Raw genomic sequence first — 17,790 nt, 5'->3', positions numbered from 1 at the left:
ATTTTAAGAAGATTTTATAGAATAACACTCTTAATAGTTTTCGATTTTGCAAGCTGTGACCTGAGCCGCATTTTAAATGATAGAATCATAATCAAATGTTAAAGTTTAAAATCTGATATCATTTAACTTTACAGATTGGATTTACTTCTGGTGGATGTTAAGTAGTAAGTAAGCTATTTCCCAGTCTGCAAGAGGTGTTGTAACATTTTTTTCTGTTTTTATGTGGTAGAAAATTCAAGCTGAAATTGCAGCTCATGAGGCCACCTTAGAGGAGCTCAAGAAAAGTCCTCGCTCTTTCCCTCCTGCTTCTCCTGAATGCAGATCTCCCCGAGGTGGAACTCTGCTGGATGTTTTGCAGGTAAAAATATGAAAGTACCACTAGGCATTTAAATTTGAAGAGGTTCTGGTATTAAATAGCACACTGCTGTTGTTAGTCTGTAAACTGCTTGGTGCGATCAAGCAAATCTCAAAAACAAATAGCGTATTCTTCTACATGCTTTCATTAGGAAACAAGTAGCTCTAGATTAAATGAATAAGGAAGCTGAAATCCTAAAATTATCATGAGACAAGTACTGAAAATAAAGTAGAATGGATATCTTGGAAATGCGTTGGAAGAAAATAAGGGCTATTCTGCACCACATGTGGAGATTAGAAATAGGTGATGGAATGTGGCTTTGCAAATGGTGTTAACATGTATCCTGGGTTGTGGTTGCATGAAATGTGGATTAGTTTAGAGTATTGTGTTATCGAAGTACAGATGTTAATTTCAATCAGTTTCTTTAAATAATTTTCATTAAAACAGAGAAAACTCCGTGAAGTGTCAACAAAGTATCAGCTTTTTCAGAAACCAGCCAACTTTGAGCAGCGCATGTTGGATTGCAAGCGCGTGTTGGAAAGTGTAAAAGCAGAGCTTCATGTCCTGGATGTGAAGGATACTGACCCGGATGTAATCCAAACTCATCTGGACAAGTGCATGGTAAGTATGGAATGTTGTTAAGTTACGTTTGGAGTCGTTTCATGAAGTGTGATTCTTCTAGCCTTGTCTGTCTCCTGAAGGAAATTTTGCTTCAAGGGGGTGAAAGTACCGTTATAAGTTTTTTACAGAGTACCAACAGAACAATTGAAAACTAAAACACTGCAGTTCTTTTGAGTTACCTATAAACAGATGAGTTTCTGTGTAAACAATTGCCTTGCCTGACCCATGGAAAGCATGACTCTAGGCAGGATCGCTTGCTTCTTTGTTCTGTTCTGTATCTGTTCTGTTTAAATAAAATTACTAAAGGTCAAGCACAGATCACAGTGTTAATCTAGTGATGTGGGTAATGTTATGGGGTAAACATTGCTGAACTATTGGGATAAAATTTATTTCTGTAAAAATGAAAACTGGAGTAAAATATGGGAAATCAGGAGTTTGAAATCTGTTTAACAGACGTTTTTGCATTGCCAAGTGTTACTTTGATTTGCTTTCAGTCCACAGCTCAGCACAGCTCTTACGTGCACCAAATGAAGTAGTCCGAATGTTTGAACTAGAAATTAATCGCTAGTATATATGTTTGTGTATTGTATATTTTAGAAACTCTATAAAACCCTCAGTGAAGTGAAACTGGAGGTTGAAACTGTCATCAAGACCGGAAGGCAAATTGTACAAAAACAGCAGACAGATAATCCCAAAGGAATGGATGAACAACTGACTGCGCTGAAATTTCTTTACAATGACCTCGGGGCACAGGTAACAAAACTAAATCTATACACGAACATTTATCTGCATATAAATTATTTTATTTATTGTTTTGATGTCAGAAGGCATTATAAGCTTCTGATTTTACAGCTGATACTGCATAAGCCATTTGATACTGCATAAACTATTTGCAACAGAAGTTTTTTATCCAAATGGAATATTCAAAAAAGAATAAATGCTTTGGAGTGTGATGGTGGGGCAAATAAGAATTTTTTTTCCCTGACTAAATTCAGACAGAAGTCCAAGCAGAGTCAGGCTTATTCAGAGTGAAGCTATGTTAGTGCCCAGGTAGAATTGTTGTAATTTGTTGAAGTGGGTCCTAGAAATTTTCTATAAAGTAAAGAATATTCTGGAAGACATGGATTCTTATGTAGCCTGTGTACATATAGCTCGTAAAATAGGAGGACAAGAAATTAGGGAAGGACAGTAAGTCAGGGATATTTGCAATATGACGTTACAGTCCTGTTTGTATCTCTGTATTTTTCCTTTTTTTTCTTTTTTCTTTTTTTTCTTTCTTTTTAGATCTTCAAAGAGTACATTATTTTGTATAAATATGTGCAAACACTGAATTGTGAGCAGTTTTTGAAATATCACTTTATTCTGGCTTCCGTGGTTGGGCTGTTCTCAAGTGTTAATATTTGAGCAGACAAACTGTATAGTCAGTGTGAAATGGAATTAATTGCACTGCAGCAAGCATTGAATTTCACATTTATTTTATAGAGCTGTTTGCAAGGGCAGGTTGTATTTTCTGTGAAAGTTTTCTTTATGACTTTCTGCTCTCATGGCTGCCCGAAAATACTGGATTCTATATTTGCTTCTATTCCAGTTAAAAAACATAATGAACTTTAAGCTTCAACTTGGTGATTATTAGCTATAAGTAAGCTGTAAGCATGTTTCTTTTAAGTATATCTTAATTTAAATTTATTCAGGTTTATGTATTCTGCTTTGTATAGTAATTATTCTTTTCTATGTACTTTGCTTTGCAAGAAGACAATTTATAATGAAAATATTTGAATTCAAGTGGATATCTTAGTTGACTAACCCTTTCATTTTTCTTATCTTTTAAAATCTTTGTTTTTCTTTTTTTTTGTAGGTTACAGAAGGAAAGCAAGATCTTGAACGAGCATCCCAGCTGGCACGCAAAATGAGGAAAGAGGCTGCCTCTTTGTCAGAGTGGCTGGCTGCCACTGAGGCAGAGTTGGTGCAGAAATCCACTTCGGAGAGCTTGCTTTCTGACCTGGATTCAGAAATTGCCTGGGCTAAGGTGAGCATGCTTTAAAAACACATAGGATAAATTAATGTTTTTAACATTATAGCAATATTATATTGAAGTGACTGAATTTAAATCCTTGTTCCTATGTCTTTTACATGATGAAGTTACTGTAGATTTGATTGTCTGTGTACAGTAGCTAACCAAATCTGATCTGTTTCATCTCAGGCATCTTGACTCAAACTTAAATGGCCAGTGTAGTATTAAGATATTGCTATGTAGTTGGTACTAAAAGATATCTAAGCGACTTAGTGTGTCAGTAACATAAGTTATAGGTATGATGTTTGTAATTCTCAGGAAAAATATTTTTGGTCTTTATAAAGTATCTTATTAGGAGAGCAAGTTGAAAACTCATTTATATTTTTAATGAGAAGTTGAGCTCGTAACTTTTAATTGAAACAGCACGGTCTTAAGAAGTGTGACTTTACGAAACAAAAAGCTCCAGTAACTCCTTATTTTCTTTTTCATCCATAACTTACAGCTTTTCAGAGGGAGAAGAATGTCTTCTAATTATTCTGGAGAAAAGGATTTTCTCCAATTGTGGAAACTAGTATACGTAATAGTTGGAGTTAGCAAAAAAATGTCATTTAATACACTAGTTCTGATCTTTCCACTCTTTGGTTTGTCACCTTTTCCTCTTGGAATAGATCTGTTTAGAATCTTTACATTCCAAAGCTTATAAAATTAGAAAAACATCTTGTCGTAACCTCTTCTCACAATTTTGACTCAGAATTAACAGTCATTAGTACTACGCTTCTACTGTAGGAATATCCCTAAGATTTCTCTCCAAACAAGCGTGTTAAATAGTTACTGAAGTAAATTTACTATACCTTTGTAAGCAGTGCAAATAATTCATGAGCTGTTACACTGCACCACCAGGAGGATAAACCCTTTATATTACATGAAAAATAGTCCTTTCTGTCTTAATGTTTTCTGGAGGTGGTTTTAGAATCCATGTAATAATTTGAATGCTTGTTTCTTTCTCAGAGATAATAAACTAAAAGTATTTTAGCTCGCAGGTAATAAGATTTTTAAGAAACTCCAGATAGTATTTGCAATTAACTGTGTTATGTCACTGACAAAGAATTTTCTAAACAGCCAGGTGTTATCAGTAATAATTGGAGATACAGTATGACAAGACATGTTTCTTTTCTCATGGAAACCATACACTTGACATTCAGGAGATGGCACATTGTTTAATTCTTATACCTGGCGCCCTTGCTCTTGTGATTGGATCTAGTTTGCAGTGTGCTGTGTGTGAATGGTTCTTCTTGTTTTAGAATGTTCTGAGAGAGCTGGAGAGGAGGAAGGCTGATCTGAAGAGTATCACAGAAAGCTGTACCACACTCCAGGCTCTAGTGGAAGGGAGTGAGACTTCCCTGGAGGAGAAGCTCTGTGTTCTTAATGCTGGCTGGAGCAGAGTTCGGACCTGGACTGAGGACTGGTGTGACACATTGCTGGTAAGTTGTGACATGTGACAAACATTTAGAGCAGTTTTACCTCTGTGCCCTTAGAACAGTTGCCTCGTGTTCTGTGATGTGAAGATTTGGTGGTGTGTTGTACACTTAAAGGAACGTAGAATAGATTTCTACTTACTGTATAGATGAGGAGAATGATTATTGAGATTTACAGTAAGGAAAGTGAGAACTATTTTGCGAGTGTTTGGAGCATACTGTTAGGTGTTGGTACCATGTACTTCATAGAAGTGGCTAATCCTTATTGAATAGGAGATGAAAATGCAGAATCTGAACTTGACTTAAGTGGGAAAAACTTGCTTTAGTTGTTGGTAATAAAACTGTTGGTTTAGTTTACTTTTGTCTTTTATTTTTTTGGCTTTGGTGCAGAACTCATTTATGTGTTCTTATTTTCCATAGACTTTGTGGTATGGCTTTCTTTTGTACAGAATATCCAGAATATGCTTAGTGAACACTTTTCATGTATCTGTTGCTTTCGTGTCTTCTTTCTGTTTCCCTTTTTCCCTCCCTTTAATGTGTCTTCACAATATACTTCAATCTGTTGACTTTATTTACAATTTTTTCTTCTAATTCCCTTTTCCTATTAATGTTTTATGACCTTCTCTTTTGTTATACCAGTAGTGCTAGCCCTTTGTCTACTTGCTACTTTGCTGCTCCCACCTATTTTCTACTCTTCCTGATACCTTAGTGCATAGAAGTAAGTTGTTTCCACAATTATTCTGAAAGGGAGCATCTACCATTGCACATAGCCTGAGTGAGTTAAGAAGCATAAAAATATCAGAAAACTGCTAGTGGCTTTGCTCTTTAACTTGTCATAGCTGATTCTGCCAAATAAGTACTAAATAACAAACAAAAGCACATAACGGAAGTGCTGTTTGTTTCTTAATTTGTTAATGAGAGCCCAGAAGTTGGACCTTGTATTAATGTTTTATAAGTGACTTTCTATAAGCTCACGAATTTATTACCATAAGTAGAAAAACAGAACTAATAGAACTAGGCCAAAATGGATTGGTTTCCAAGAGGCTCATGTATGTGCTGCTCTTCATTCAGACTGAAAGAAACCTCATTCAGACTGAAAGAAACCTATTCACCAGCTCCAGCATTACAAAAAAACAAAACAAAACAACCAACCAAAAAAAAAAAAGGTAATTTCTGCATTGTGTTGGCTTAGGCTGGGGGGGACTATAAAGATCATTCAGTTCTAATCTCCCTGCCATGGGCGAAGTTGCCACCTGCTAGATCAGTCTGCCCAGGGCCCCGTCTGGCCTAGTTTTGAAAGCCTCCAGAGATGGGGCATCCATGATGTCTCTGGACAAAACCTTACCAGTGCCTCAGCACCCTCTGAGTAAAGACTTTTTCCTAATATCTAAAATTGCCTTCTTTCAGTTTAAAACCATTCCCCCCTTGTCCTATCACTGTCAGACCATGTGAAAAGTCACTCCCCTTCCTCGTTTATAAGCTCCCTTCAAGTGCTTATAATCATCAAAAACACTTTCAGAGTATGTATCAGCATATCTGGTTGCTCTCAGTGTAAAGGGTTGTTACAATTCCTTCACAGAGGAGGAAAGGGGAAGAAATTAGTTCACTTTCTTCTGAGACAAAGCTGCTGTGCTTTCCATATCCCTTAGTGCTCGAGGAGTGTGAAAACTTGCTATCATTGCTGTTGGCTCTCGGTTACCTTATCTTTTTCTCTGTCTAGTTACTTTCTGAGTTTATTACTTCCCTTGAGACCCAAATCATGGCTGCTGAACAGACATTTGGTAACTTCCTAGCTGCGTATTTGGGATCCTCTGTCAGCGTATTGCTCCTTTGGACAGCCCATAAGTACAAGTTTTAAGTATGTGCTGTCTCTGAATTAAGGCCAGCAGTATCTGTTTGGCTGAATAAATATAAGACTATATATATTAACCCCCTAAGGCTGCAACCGTTCCTTATGAACATGAAAAACAATTAATGTTAGCAAAAAAACAAAAAACAAACAAAAAAAACCAACCCAACAAAAACCAACAAAAACAAACCAACCCCAAACCTGATCTTTTTACATGGAGTATTTCTGTGTTGCTAGTTTGGTACTCCATCTTCAGAGGACACTGATAAGGCCTGGAACTGGAAACTGGGGATGGCATGAACCCTTCTGCATCTTGTTCAGTGCCTGTTTCAAGTCATACAGTTCATAATTCGATGATTTCTATGTTAGGAATAATTAAGATAGTTTACCTTTTATATAAATGCTGTAAAAGTGATCTGCAACTAAAAAGCTTCTGAACTAATTTTACTCATCTCTGGTAATGAGCATTACCCTTGTGCTTTGTTAGATTAAATTATTTTCGTATGGAAAGATACAAATTTCTTGGTACAAAAAAAAAAAATACACCTTAGTCCTCTGTTCTCCTCATGTTTGTGATGCTTATCTAAAAAAGGAAAAACTCAGCTCCCATATATTTAGGTAATAAACTCTGTCTAAGCAGAATGGTACCTCTCTAAATCTGGTAACTGCTTCATCTGTTGTCATGGATGTTCACAGCTGATCAGGACTGCACTACCACAATTCTGATGCCTGTCTATCAGGACTCTGACCAACACAACAGCTTCTATATCTGTGGGAAGCAACTGTTCTCATATAATTCATACTTGCATTTTTGTAATGGCTGTCAGATTTTTGTATTGTTTCTGTCTGTTAAACAAACACTACAGTTTGACTGCGTATGAGAGTACAATGTAGTGTTTTTTCCTAAGAGAAAGAAATGTCATAAAATAATCAGTACAATATGAAAACTTACAAATATTATAATTGATAGCTTTTGCTGTAATGTCCTTTCAGTTAAAAATAAAGGAAGAGCAACCAGATACAATGTGTACTGTTGTGTATCTGCTAGCAATAATTGAAAAAATGTGCTCTGTTTAAGTGATGTTGAATAAGCAGTATTGTAATATACTGACTGTTTTTGGACAAGTCATATGAGCTATTTCTGTTTCTATTATTAGAAACAATCATATTTATATTATAGTATTAATAAATATTAATGATTATTATTAATAATTAATATCTGGAATGAAAATTGCAATCTTGTAAGTACCTCAATGAAAGTAAAAGGTTGATTATTTTTTTTCTGCTTCTCACCAAGGGGTGTCCGCAACAGTTTCTATTCCGATGTTATACTTTTGTACTCAGAATGATGTGGAGTGGCAGTTTTTTTCCAACTTTTTTCCTTTCTTTTCTATTTTCATTGATGCATCTCTTTCATATTTTTCCAGAATCATCAGAGCCAGCTGGAAATCTTTGATGAAAATGTTGCCCACATAAGTACTTGGCTGTATCAGGCTGAAGCCTTGCTGGATGAGATTGAGAAGAAGCCTGCAAGCAAAAAGGAGGAAACTGTGAAGGTAGAAAACGTTACAGTTTAAGGAGGAAGCTGTGAAATAATGCAGTTTTTGATTGAAGTCTGCTGCCTTGTTTGCTTGTTTAGTACTCTTTCATTTTCCTACTTTAAACCTTTGCTTTTTCTTTCACTTAGCGGTTGACATCTGAATTGGATGATGTTAGTCTGCGAGTGGATAACGTGCGTGATCAGGCTGTCATCCTAATGAATGGTCGAGGAGTGTCATGCCGTGAGCTTGTTGAACCAAAGCTGGCAGAACTGAATCGTAACTTTGAGAAGGTTTCTCAGCACATCAAAAGTGCCAAGGTGAGGGGAGTGTCACAAAATGCTCATCGGGTATCATAATAAAGACAAATGACTTAAGGGAATAAATCAGGTCTTTGCTAAAGTGATGCTTGCCTGCTGTTGATTCTCTTTTAAGCATAAATCTTTGCATGACAAACAACAACAACAAAACCCAACTTTATTTATTTATTTAAAATGTTGCAGATGCTTGTTGGACAAGAACGCCTCTCTGTCATGTCAGAGTCCCGTGAAGTCAGAGTGGTTTTTCCAGACCTGGAAAAATTTGAGAGTGACGTACAGAATATGTTAAAAGTTGTGGAAAAGCACCAGGAGCTGAGTGAGGAAGATGAAAAGGTTTGTGAGCAATAAGAGAATTAAATAATGGACTTAATCCTTGTCTTTTTTTTCCCACACGTTATATTTATTCTGACTGCTGGGGGAATTCTGAGGAAATCTTTTTAGTGTAGGAATCGAAAATAAAAGACATTTCTGGGCTTTTGGAGACACTGCACCATTTTCCCATGTGTTTCCTATCTGCTGCTGCTTCTTGCATAGTCTGTATTTTCTTTATGGTTTTATATAACCTGTTCCACGTAGTGAACTTCGATGTGCATCTTTTTTTTTTCCCTCTTTTTCTACTCAAAGTTATAAGGCTTGTGTACTGTAAAAGTGCAAAATGCTTGTGTGTTTTTTAACTTTTTTTATTTTCTTCCTGTGTAATTGGCTGTACTTAGCTGGATCAAGAAAGAGCTCAGATTGAGGAGGTTTTGCAGAGAGGAGGACAGCTGTTACAGCAGCCTATGGAAGACAATAAGAGAGAGAAGATACGCATGCAGCTGGTGCTTCTACAGACAAAGTACAACAATTTACAGGTATGATTGCAGTAGTTATTAAGAGTTGCAGCTCATTGCTGGGCTTCCTTTAGTATCCCAGCTACTATCTGTTTATAACTTTTTTCAGTATGTGAGAGTGTCTGTAGAAGAGTTAAATGTGTATATGCCCAGCCTGATTCTTTGAATGTTTGCAATTCCAAAGTATGGATAATGTCATTAGAAAGTTTTGAGCAAGTGGCTTTGATTTTTCCTTTTCACAGTATCACAGAGGGCCACTCTGTGCATATTTGCACATATCTGTGGGCAACTGAGCATTTGCTTCACTTGTTGCTTCTTCTGGCTCTCCAGCAGTGGTTTATTTCTGCCACAGAGCTGTGTTGAATGGGTACATTGATTGCTGCATGTACACAAACATATTCAAGTACATTCATGGGGTTCTTTTTTAAGAAGTGGTAGCGAATGCGTGTCTGACCCCAAACTTCTTTTCTGTTTCTACAGTGGGTACTACCAGCAATTTTTGACACTAGTATATAGTATTGCTTTCATACATATCATATTTAAAATACTTTTTTGTGAAGGAGAGATGGATTTATATTAATGTTCCATTCAACTTACCTGTTAAGTCATATTTGAGTTTGTAAAATGACATCCTGCTACACCTCATGTGAGCTGTGCAAGACCCTTAGGCTGACTTTGTTACAATCTATGAAGATAAATAGAACATTTTTATAAAAAAATGTAAATGGTTTATACTGTTGTATATTCCCAGAGGTGTTCAGTGCCCTTGGCAGCCTGATTTAGTGGTTGGCAGCACACTGCCCATGGCAGGGAGGGATGGAGCTCGATGGTCTTCCTACTCAAGCCATTCTGTGATTCAATTGTATCGTCCTGTGTTTTGGAATTTTTCCTCATCAAATGACCTAGCCCTTCCCTCTTCTCATATATTTTTATCTTTTTCCTGATGCACTGAACTGTAGGAGGGCAGGTCTTTTCAAAGGAGACACGTGGTGGAACTCTCTCCAGTGTTTTCTCAGTATAAGAAGGACCATGACAATCTAATGAAGTGGCTGGATGAGGCCGAATGTCGACTACCAGGGCTTCAAGGAAAGGAAGATGAACAGAAGTTGCAGGTAAATTAGTCTTTTTTTCTTAGAATGAACAGAGTGAAGGCTACATACATATGAGCTTTGGAGCTTGATATGTTATAATTGCTTGGGAAGGAGTGTTTTCAAAATAACAGCATTCATTTTTCATTAGGTAATGATCTGCCAATATACAGTTAATCTTTTCTACATAGTAGTCATAGGTCCAATATATCCCAACCATCAGGCTTAAATCTTAAAGCAGTTAAATCAAGATAGTTTCTCATGTTGGCCTTTGCATGAGGATTATGTTTAGCTTTTTCTGATGCCCTGATTCAGAGTTTCATCGGTGCACGTGTAAAAAGAGCATGTTTTGAAGCTTAAACTCTGCATGCAGTGTTAGCAATACTGTAACTATTAAGATGCCACCCTTTGCTGCCTCAAGTGCTAGGAAGTGAGAAATACCCTCACGTGATTAATGTTGCTGTTGACAGTAAAGATTTTAGAAAATGACAAAATTTGAAGTATTTTTTATGAGAAGAGCTGTGTGCCATAGTGCGTGCTAGTGAGTCTTGACAAGAGCTTGAACAAGTGATTTAATAGGATGTCATGGTCTGATAAAACCAACTTCCCAAAAAACTGTATTTCTTAGTTACTGAGGGTACAGATACTTTCAGTGGTGTATGTTGTGTTTAATTTTGTCTTTATTATTATTTCTCCTTTTCATCCTTCAAACCACTGTGACTGCATGGTAATTAATATTTTAGGCAATAACAGTCAGGAACCTTGTGAAGCAGTAAGTAATTTCTTGGACAAGCTTGGGGGCTAGGCAATCTGTCAAATACTTCCCAGTTTCTGCATATGAGCCTTCATTATTAAAACCAATCAATCTCTTTTTGACTGCTGTGTAACTTTTAAACTCTGCGCCAATTAACTTAAACGGAGAGGTAAAATGCTCTGTTTCCCTGTGAGACTCATAACCATGAACTTGTAATGTAGTGCTCTTTATTCACAGTTATAGAGCAGTGTGGCTTCAGCTGCCTATGATAGCTGTAGATCTGTGGCTGGCAGCTTCTTGTTCTTGCTTGCGCGGACTGTAAAAACAAACTTTTCTTTTACTTGGTTCTCTGTATGAAGACTCGAATCAAAGACTCTTGCACTGAGTTAGGCAACAGAAACGGCCATAAGAGCCTGCATTCCGGTCTGGTTGCTCTTTTGGGTCCTCGGTGGACACTCCTGCTGACTTACTGTGGTTTTTGCTCCTTAGGACCTGAGGTATGCAGTGGAATTTTTTTGAAAGAAAGAGAAGAATCCATCCATGTTTGAAGTAACAACAGTATGATTCAGTTTTGACTGACATCTTCTTTCTGAGTGAATCAGTTACCATACTGAAAAGAGAAAAAATATGCACCTAGGTGTTCTCCCCCAGTGGGAGTAGTCCTTTTGTGCCACAGACTGGACTTCCTCATCCCTGCTAATCTTGCTTGGTGTTTGACTGATCTTCTCTAAGGAAGATCCTTTGTTTTCAATAGAGTCTTAGTATTTAGGGACACACTGTAGCTAATCCTTGGCATTTCTGGATAGAAGAAGTTCCTTCATCTTGGTATCGGGATGCTGAATGAATCTTATAACTACAGACTGCAAGAGTAATCTGTAGATAGACAATAGACTATAGATGAAGAAATGCTATCTTTACTCAGATTTAGCTGTGCAAAAAGTCCTTATGCTTCCAGATGTAATTTTTAGTCTGACGGTATCCGTTGGGCTTTCAGATGAGAACCAGAGCAGTTTTCCTTTCTGCTTTGATACTGAAGCTGCTGCTTTTCCTTCCTGTGTCTCCAGTCTTCTGGTATGTCAGAGATAAGGCAGCCTGCCTCGGGTGACCATAGTTTAATTTTTGTCATTTACTCTCTCTTCTGCTTCACTAATTGATCTTGAACACTTGCCAGGAAAGATGTGCCTTGAGGCTGCTGCTTCTTATTTTGATCTTCTAAATTTTATTTTTATTTTTTATTTTTTAAAATTTTTTAATTGGGACTTTTTTTCTTTTTGAAGGGAAACATAGTGTTCCCTTAAATGGTCATTGCTTTAGGTGAACACAGTTGCTTCAGAATTCCATTGGCATCGGCAGAGAAGGAGCTGTGATATTAAAATCCCTTAAGAACAACACTCCTCTATTCCTGATTGTAACCATCTTACTTGTGCTTGATCCCCTACCTCCCTTTATCTATCCAAGGGGCCTCAGACTAGGAGTCCGGTGGAGCGTCACAAAGTTGATAAAGAGCCCAGAGCATCTGCCTTATGAGGAAAGGCTGAGTACCCTGCAGGTCTGTTCTGCCTGGAAAAAAGAAGACTCAGCAGAGACTTTGCTTAATGTTTATAAATATCTAAAAGGGAGGTGGGAGGCAAATGGGTTAGGCAGGCTCTTCTCAGTGATGTATAGTGACAGGACAAGTAGCAGTGGCCCAAAATTTGAACATGAAAAGTTCCATAAAACACTGGAACAGGTTGTTCAGAGAGACTGTGGCATCTCCTTCTCAGAAGATATTCATGACCCATCTGGACATCTACTTGTGTGACCTATTGTAGGGAACCTGCCTTAGTAGGGAGTTGGACTCTGTGATCTCTTGGGGTCCCTTCCAACTCGTGTGTTTCTGTGACTGTTATATGGCAACTTCCTTCTCAGCCATGAGCCCAAATGAACAAAAGGGTCTGTATTAGATTAAATGCTGGGTCAACATTCCACCTTGATGTGAAGGAGTTACAGGGAGCAGAAAAGCTCACATCAAAAGTTTATAGGGATATGCTGTACATTTCCTTGACTTCCTTCTTTTCTAACCTTGTTTTAGTATTTATTGAATTGTTCAATTCTAACTTAGCTGTAAATGAGGGAAAAGAAAAATTTAACCTTAAATTGCAAAGATAATTAGTTGACTAAAGTTCCTGAGTCAGTTTTCCAGGTTTTAGAAAGCTGTTCTGAATTAAAAACGATGCAGATGTTGAGTGTATTTGATGCCTCATGCACCATACTGTTTCTCTTATAAACTAGAACACAGACAAGTATTATTCCAACAATAAAAAAAAAACATATTTGGTTGCCTGTTGTTCTTTTTATAGGGGAAGTATTGGTTTACTTAAATGTAAGTAGTGATATTGTCAACAAATATATTGTTTACTGACTTTACTAGTTAGCATAGAAGAAAACATGGTTGTGTGAGTTTCATACTGGAAAACTTTTCCTCCTGAAAAGGTTATGAATTATTTTGGCTGAGAGAGAGAAGGGAAAAGGATCAGTTAAGAAGTGTGCATTTTCTGATCTGAAGGGTATTTGCTTGCTAAGGGGGTAGGTAACGTGGTGATCTGAGATTAGACTGGGTAAACACTTGGTTATGACTTCGATGTTATATTTTATGTCAATTTCTTGGGCAGTACTTCTAAAAATCCACTTTGGAAGCAAGTCAGAATATTGCCTTGAGTAGAATCTTTGATAGATTTTGTTTAAAAATATGTTTAAATATAAAAGAGGAAAGGGAAAGAAAATCTGAAACCAAATACAGAACTACAGATCCAAAAAGTGTGTGTTAAATATGGGAGGAAACAAATTTCCATTTAACCACTGAGTTAAAATTATTATTAGCCTCTCTCATTGAGAGTTCTCGTTTATAGAATGTACAATAGTCATCCTGCCAAATATCTTCCTAAATAACGTTTAGTTTATAGCATTTTGAGTGTACCTAAGAAAATGGTTTGTGTGTTCCTAAATTAAAATACCAACATCTGTAAGACTTGATGTTTGCATTGCATGAGGCACAGTTATGTCAAATTTCTGGTACTCCATTTTTAAATACTTCATACTGTAATTTAGAAGCTGCTAGCCTGCAGTGCACAGTAGAGAACGGCAGAACACTTAACTCAGCTACAGTTTACAGTGGTTATGTATGATAACCCTTAGAGGAAGGGCTGTGAAGAGAGCTAACATCTCAGTGATGAGACACAGCTGCAGGAGATGTGCTTTGAAGGAACTGCACCAGGAGGAGTTCAGTGCCATGCAGAGGAGCAGCAACATGGCCCTGAATGGGGCTGCTGGGGAAGCAGGAAGTTGCACTGTGTATTGGCAGCAAGTGGAAAGCCAGTTCACTGAATGTCATAGGTCTTTTAAATTCTTCACAAATTTTCTGATCTGACAAGCATCCTGATGCTTGTTTACATCATCATATCTCATGCTGCTGAGTAGAAGCTGCTTCCAGTTGTGCAGCCTTTGTCTTATTTCTGTGGAACTGAGGACCTCTTCTTCCACAGAAGAATCACACCACTGCCAAAGCTTTCAGCTTTTGCTCCAAATTTCAGTGATGGAAGTTAGCAAAATATATACAACACATCAAGAAAATGTCTCTCTGGGTGAGCATCAAGAACCGCTACACTAGATTTATAGTTAAAACATATATAGTAGTTTATAGCTTTGGCTATGCCACTTGCTTGCTGTAGTGTTACTGAAGCAAAAGTAATAGTACTTGATTTCAGTAGACTAACAGTTCTTGTACCTGTGCACATTCTGTTCCTTTGATGTTCAGTGAATGACTGAAAGCATGCCGTGTTTAGCGATTAAGTTCTTGAGAGAGCACACCTTGTGTCCTCAGTATTGATATGTCAATTGCTGTATGCTTTTAAACTACATAAATAAAATCCTCAGGAATGTCCTATGCATAAGAAATCCTGAATGGTGAATAATTTAACATAACCTTTTTGCTGCAGTCCTTTTTGCTTTTGAACTACGTATGCCATGTATGTTACATCAAGTTAATTTGAGTGGTGTATTTGAAATGCTCAGAAACATGTAGAGGAGGAAGATATAGACAGGTGTTCGCAGCAGCTTTGTTAGTGGGGTTTAATACTTTATTGTTGACTGCTGTGCTAACTGCCTGCATGTATGTACCCACTTAAATGCAGTGGTTGAAACCACTGTGAGTCAATGATTATGCCTTTGCACTCATAAGTGTATTCTAAGCCATTGCTGTTAGTAACTCACACGGGCAGTTAAGTGCTTCTATGCATTTCTTGTTGAGAATTCCATTTCATCAAGTACTAGACTGTGACTTGCTTGAATTATTCAGTACTTGGAGGTGGGTTTACCTTTTCAATGCTGATTTTAAAGAATGAGGCTCTTTTCAGAGATTATGATGAAGTTTTGTTGGACAGAATTTTGTTTCAGTAAGAAACTGCCTTCAGAGTATCTGCTTTGCTCAGCTACTTTTCCTAGGTGTGGCCATGTATAGCTTCTTACAGCTGGTTTCCTTACAGTTCAGATGGGGGGTGTGATTTCTGATTCAAGAGAAGGCTGCACAAACTTATTGTTCTTACTCTGCAGTCTGCTAAGATGGCACTTAGCTAGATGATCTGGTCTTAAAGCCAGAGCAGGTAGCAGTTGCCAACATCTTGAGGAGTTAGTACCACTTATTGCTGCAAAATTAATATTGTATTACTGGTAAAGCATCAATTTATTTAAAAATAGCTGGGAAATATGGATGGGGATGCTTGCTGAGAAGAATCTGGAAAGAAGATGAATCTGCTTCAGTAAATTGGTAACTTATGGGAATTCTTGATGAGGAAAGCAGGCCCAGCCTCAAAGTTTATGTACTGGAAGGCTGAGAATCAAGGTGTGAGATACAACAGCAGTGCCCTTCCCCTCCCCAGAGTTTTAATAAAGAATAATTCAGTCTAATTGGGAAGCGTGCTATCTACTGTTTTGTAACTTGTTTTTTCATTAAATAGTTTTCTGCAGGATTCAGAGCTTTCAGAAATGATGCAACTTGACTGGAAGAGCCTTTGTCTTTTACTTGAGAGATTTTAATTCTGAATATAATATACTGGCTTGTGACCCTTTTTCCTTAACATTTCTTGCACTGTGAAATATAAAACAAACTTTTGTACTTCTAGGCAATCGCTGTCCAGCAGAGGTTAAAAAGCCACTTTGCCACAGGGGTTAGGACTCTGCCTTTTTCAGCTGAATACCTGGTTGAAATCAACAAGGTCTTGCTTGCCATGGCCGATGTTGAGCTGTTGCTGAATGCACCCGAGCTAAATACTGGCATCTATGAGGATTTTTCAACTCAGGAGGATGCTCTGAAGGTACTACATAGCTAAGCGTTCAGAGGGAAGAAGTGGAGGGATTAGCAGTGTTCATGACATAAGTGTGGCTCTGAGAAATACCGTGTGTCCCTTTACCTCTGGAACACATCAGCTATATAAAGTATTTCATCCTCTTCATAAAAAACACCCTACTAAGAACACTCAGAAGAATTTGTGAGTGACTGTTAAGTTCAGTTGCTATAGCTGATCTTATCTATAAACTGCCGATAGTTATGATCTTACTGTAGATACTGTTTTGGAATAACATTCTGAGGACATTAATTTTTGGTTTTCTTCGCTGCTCATGTTCATTTTACTGATGGCTTGTGTTGTTATTGTACTTGTAGAATGTAAAGGATATTTTGGATAAACTTGGGGATCAGATTGCGGTCATACATGAGAAGCAGCCTGATGTTATACTGGAAGCATCTGGGCCTGAAGCAATACAGATAGGAGATGCACTAACCCAGCTGAACGCAGAATGGGACAGAATTAATAGAATGTACAATGATCGTAAGTGGTAAGTTGAGAATCTTGGTGTCTCTGATCAAGTGTTGCACGTATTATGCCTTTTATAAATGTTTGACAAGTCTGACAGTGAAAATAAGGTTAGAAATGGTTGGTGTCATTGTCTAAGCAGAGACTTCAGCGACTTTGGAGCCACTGGATCAGGGAACCATCAGGATTACTAAAGCATCAGCAGGCACTGTTATTTTACTATGTTTTAATTTGAGAATAGTGCTTACAACTGGGTATTGCTTTCTATGTTTTTGCTGTCTGCCAATGGTCCCCTCCAACATTTGGAGACAACTGTTCCAGAGTCTGGTACCTGGCATTACTGATTATGCCTGCAGCTATACTGTTGTCTTCATAAGCATGAGTCACACTGAGATCTTAGTTATGTCTTTCCCCTCCCCCCTATAACTTAATTTAAAAGCTTTAACTTATATTATCTTTCTCTAAGTATCAGTAAAATTTCATTTATTTCTAAAATTTCATTTCATTAAGTGGCCAGGGTTAACTGGAGAGCTGATCTTCCCATTGAATAAGATAATTGTGTCAAAGAGTAACTTTAGTGTTTATGATTAGCAGGCAAAAGGCAACAAATCACCTCCTCACTTAGTTCACTGAATACAAATTACTTTTCAACTTCATAAGATGTGTAAAGCTTTGCATTTTAATGAGGATAATATTGGGCACAAATTTTCATGCAAAAAAGATTGCTAAACTAGGAATTTAAACGAAAATGGGATGCAACTTCCCGAATACATTAAGTGCTACAATTTTAATGGGATGATGTATTTTAATTAACAAAGACAATTTTAGCATCAGTGTTAAAGTGCTGTATTTTGATATTTGTATTCTTTAACCCTTTTTTTTAACCAAGATTTTTTTTTAACCAAACATTTATTCAGTCTTGTCCTAAGTATAAGGAAGAAATGTAAAATAATGCATCTCCTTAGTAATCTCTGGCTTTTCCTATTTCTGGGATGTGTGCAGATTTTGACAGGGTTAGTAGAAACAGCATCTGAAATGCTTGGTAAAAGACTGATTAGTTTTCAGAGCTAGTAATGATTTTCAGATTGAGTTCCAACTAAGTA

At 37.3% G+C, this 17,790-nt stretch overlaps 1 protein-coding gene across 2 annotated transcripts in view; it reads left to right on the top strand.

Moving 5' to 3' along the window:
* UTRN (utrophin) overlaps window positions 1–17,790 on the top strand; it is a 340,380-nt gene that overhangs the window by 110,485 nt on the left and 212,105 nt on the right. For both annotated transcript variants that reach the window (XM_072330886.1, XM_072330885.1), the window contains 12 exons: window positions 230–358; window positions 803–976; window positions 1,574–1,729; window positions 2,832–3,002; window positions 4,289–4,468; window positions 7,739–7,867; window positions 7,999–8,169; window positions 8,353–8,502; window positions 8,883–9,020; window positions 9,959–10,111; window positions 15,998–16,189; window positions 16,537–16,709. In XM_072330886.1, coding sequence (XP_072186987.1) covers window positions 230–358; window positions 803–976; window positions 1,574–1,729; window positions 2,832–3,002; window positions 4,289–4,468; window positions 7,739–7,867; window positions 7,999–8,169; window positions 8,353–8,502; window positions 8,883–9,020; window positions 9,959–10,111; window positions 15,998–16,189; window positions 16,537–16,709 — 1,916 coding nt within the window. The remainder of the gene's footprint in view (window positions 1–229; window positions 359–802; window positions 977–1,573; window positions 1,730–2,831; window positions 3,003–4,288; window positions 4,469–7,738; window positions 7,868–7,998; window positions 8,170–8,352; window positions 8,503–8,882; window positions 9,021–9,958; window positions 10,112–15,997; window positions 16,190–16,536; window positions 16,710–17,790) is intronic.

Source organism: Excalfactoria chinensis, chromosome 3 (assembly GCF_039878825.1).
Source record: "Excalfactoria chinensis isolate bCotChi1 chromosome 3, bCotChi1.hap2, whole genome shotgun sequence".
NCBI classification, from domain to species: Eukaryota; Metazoa; Chordata; class Aves; order Galliformes; family Phasianidae; genus Excalfactoria; species Excalfactoria chinensis.
The sequence above is the reverse complement of the archived record's forward strand: the minus strand, read 5'-3'. Positions and strand labels throughout refer to the sequence as shown.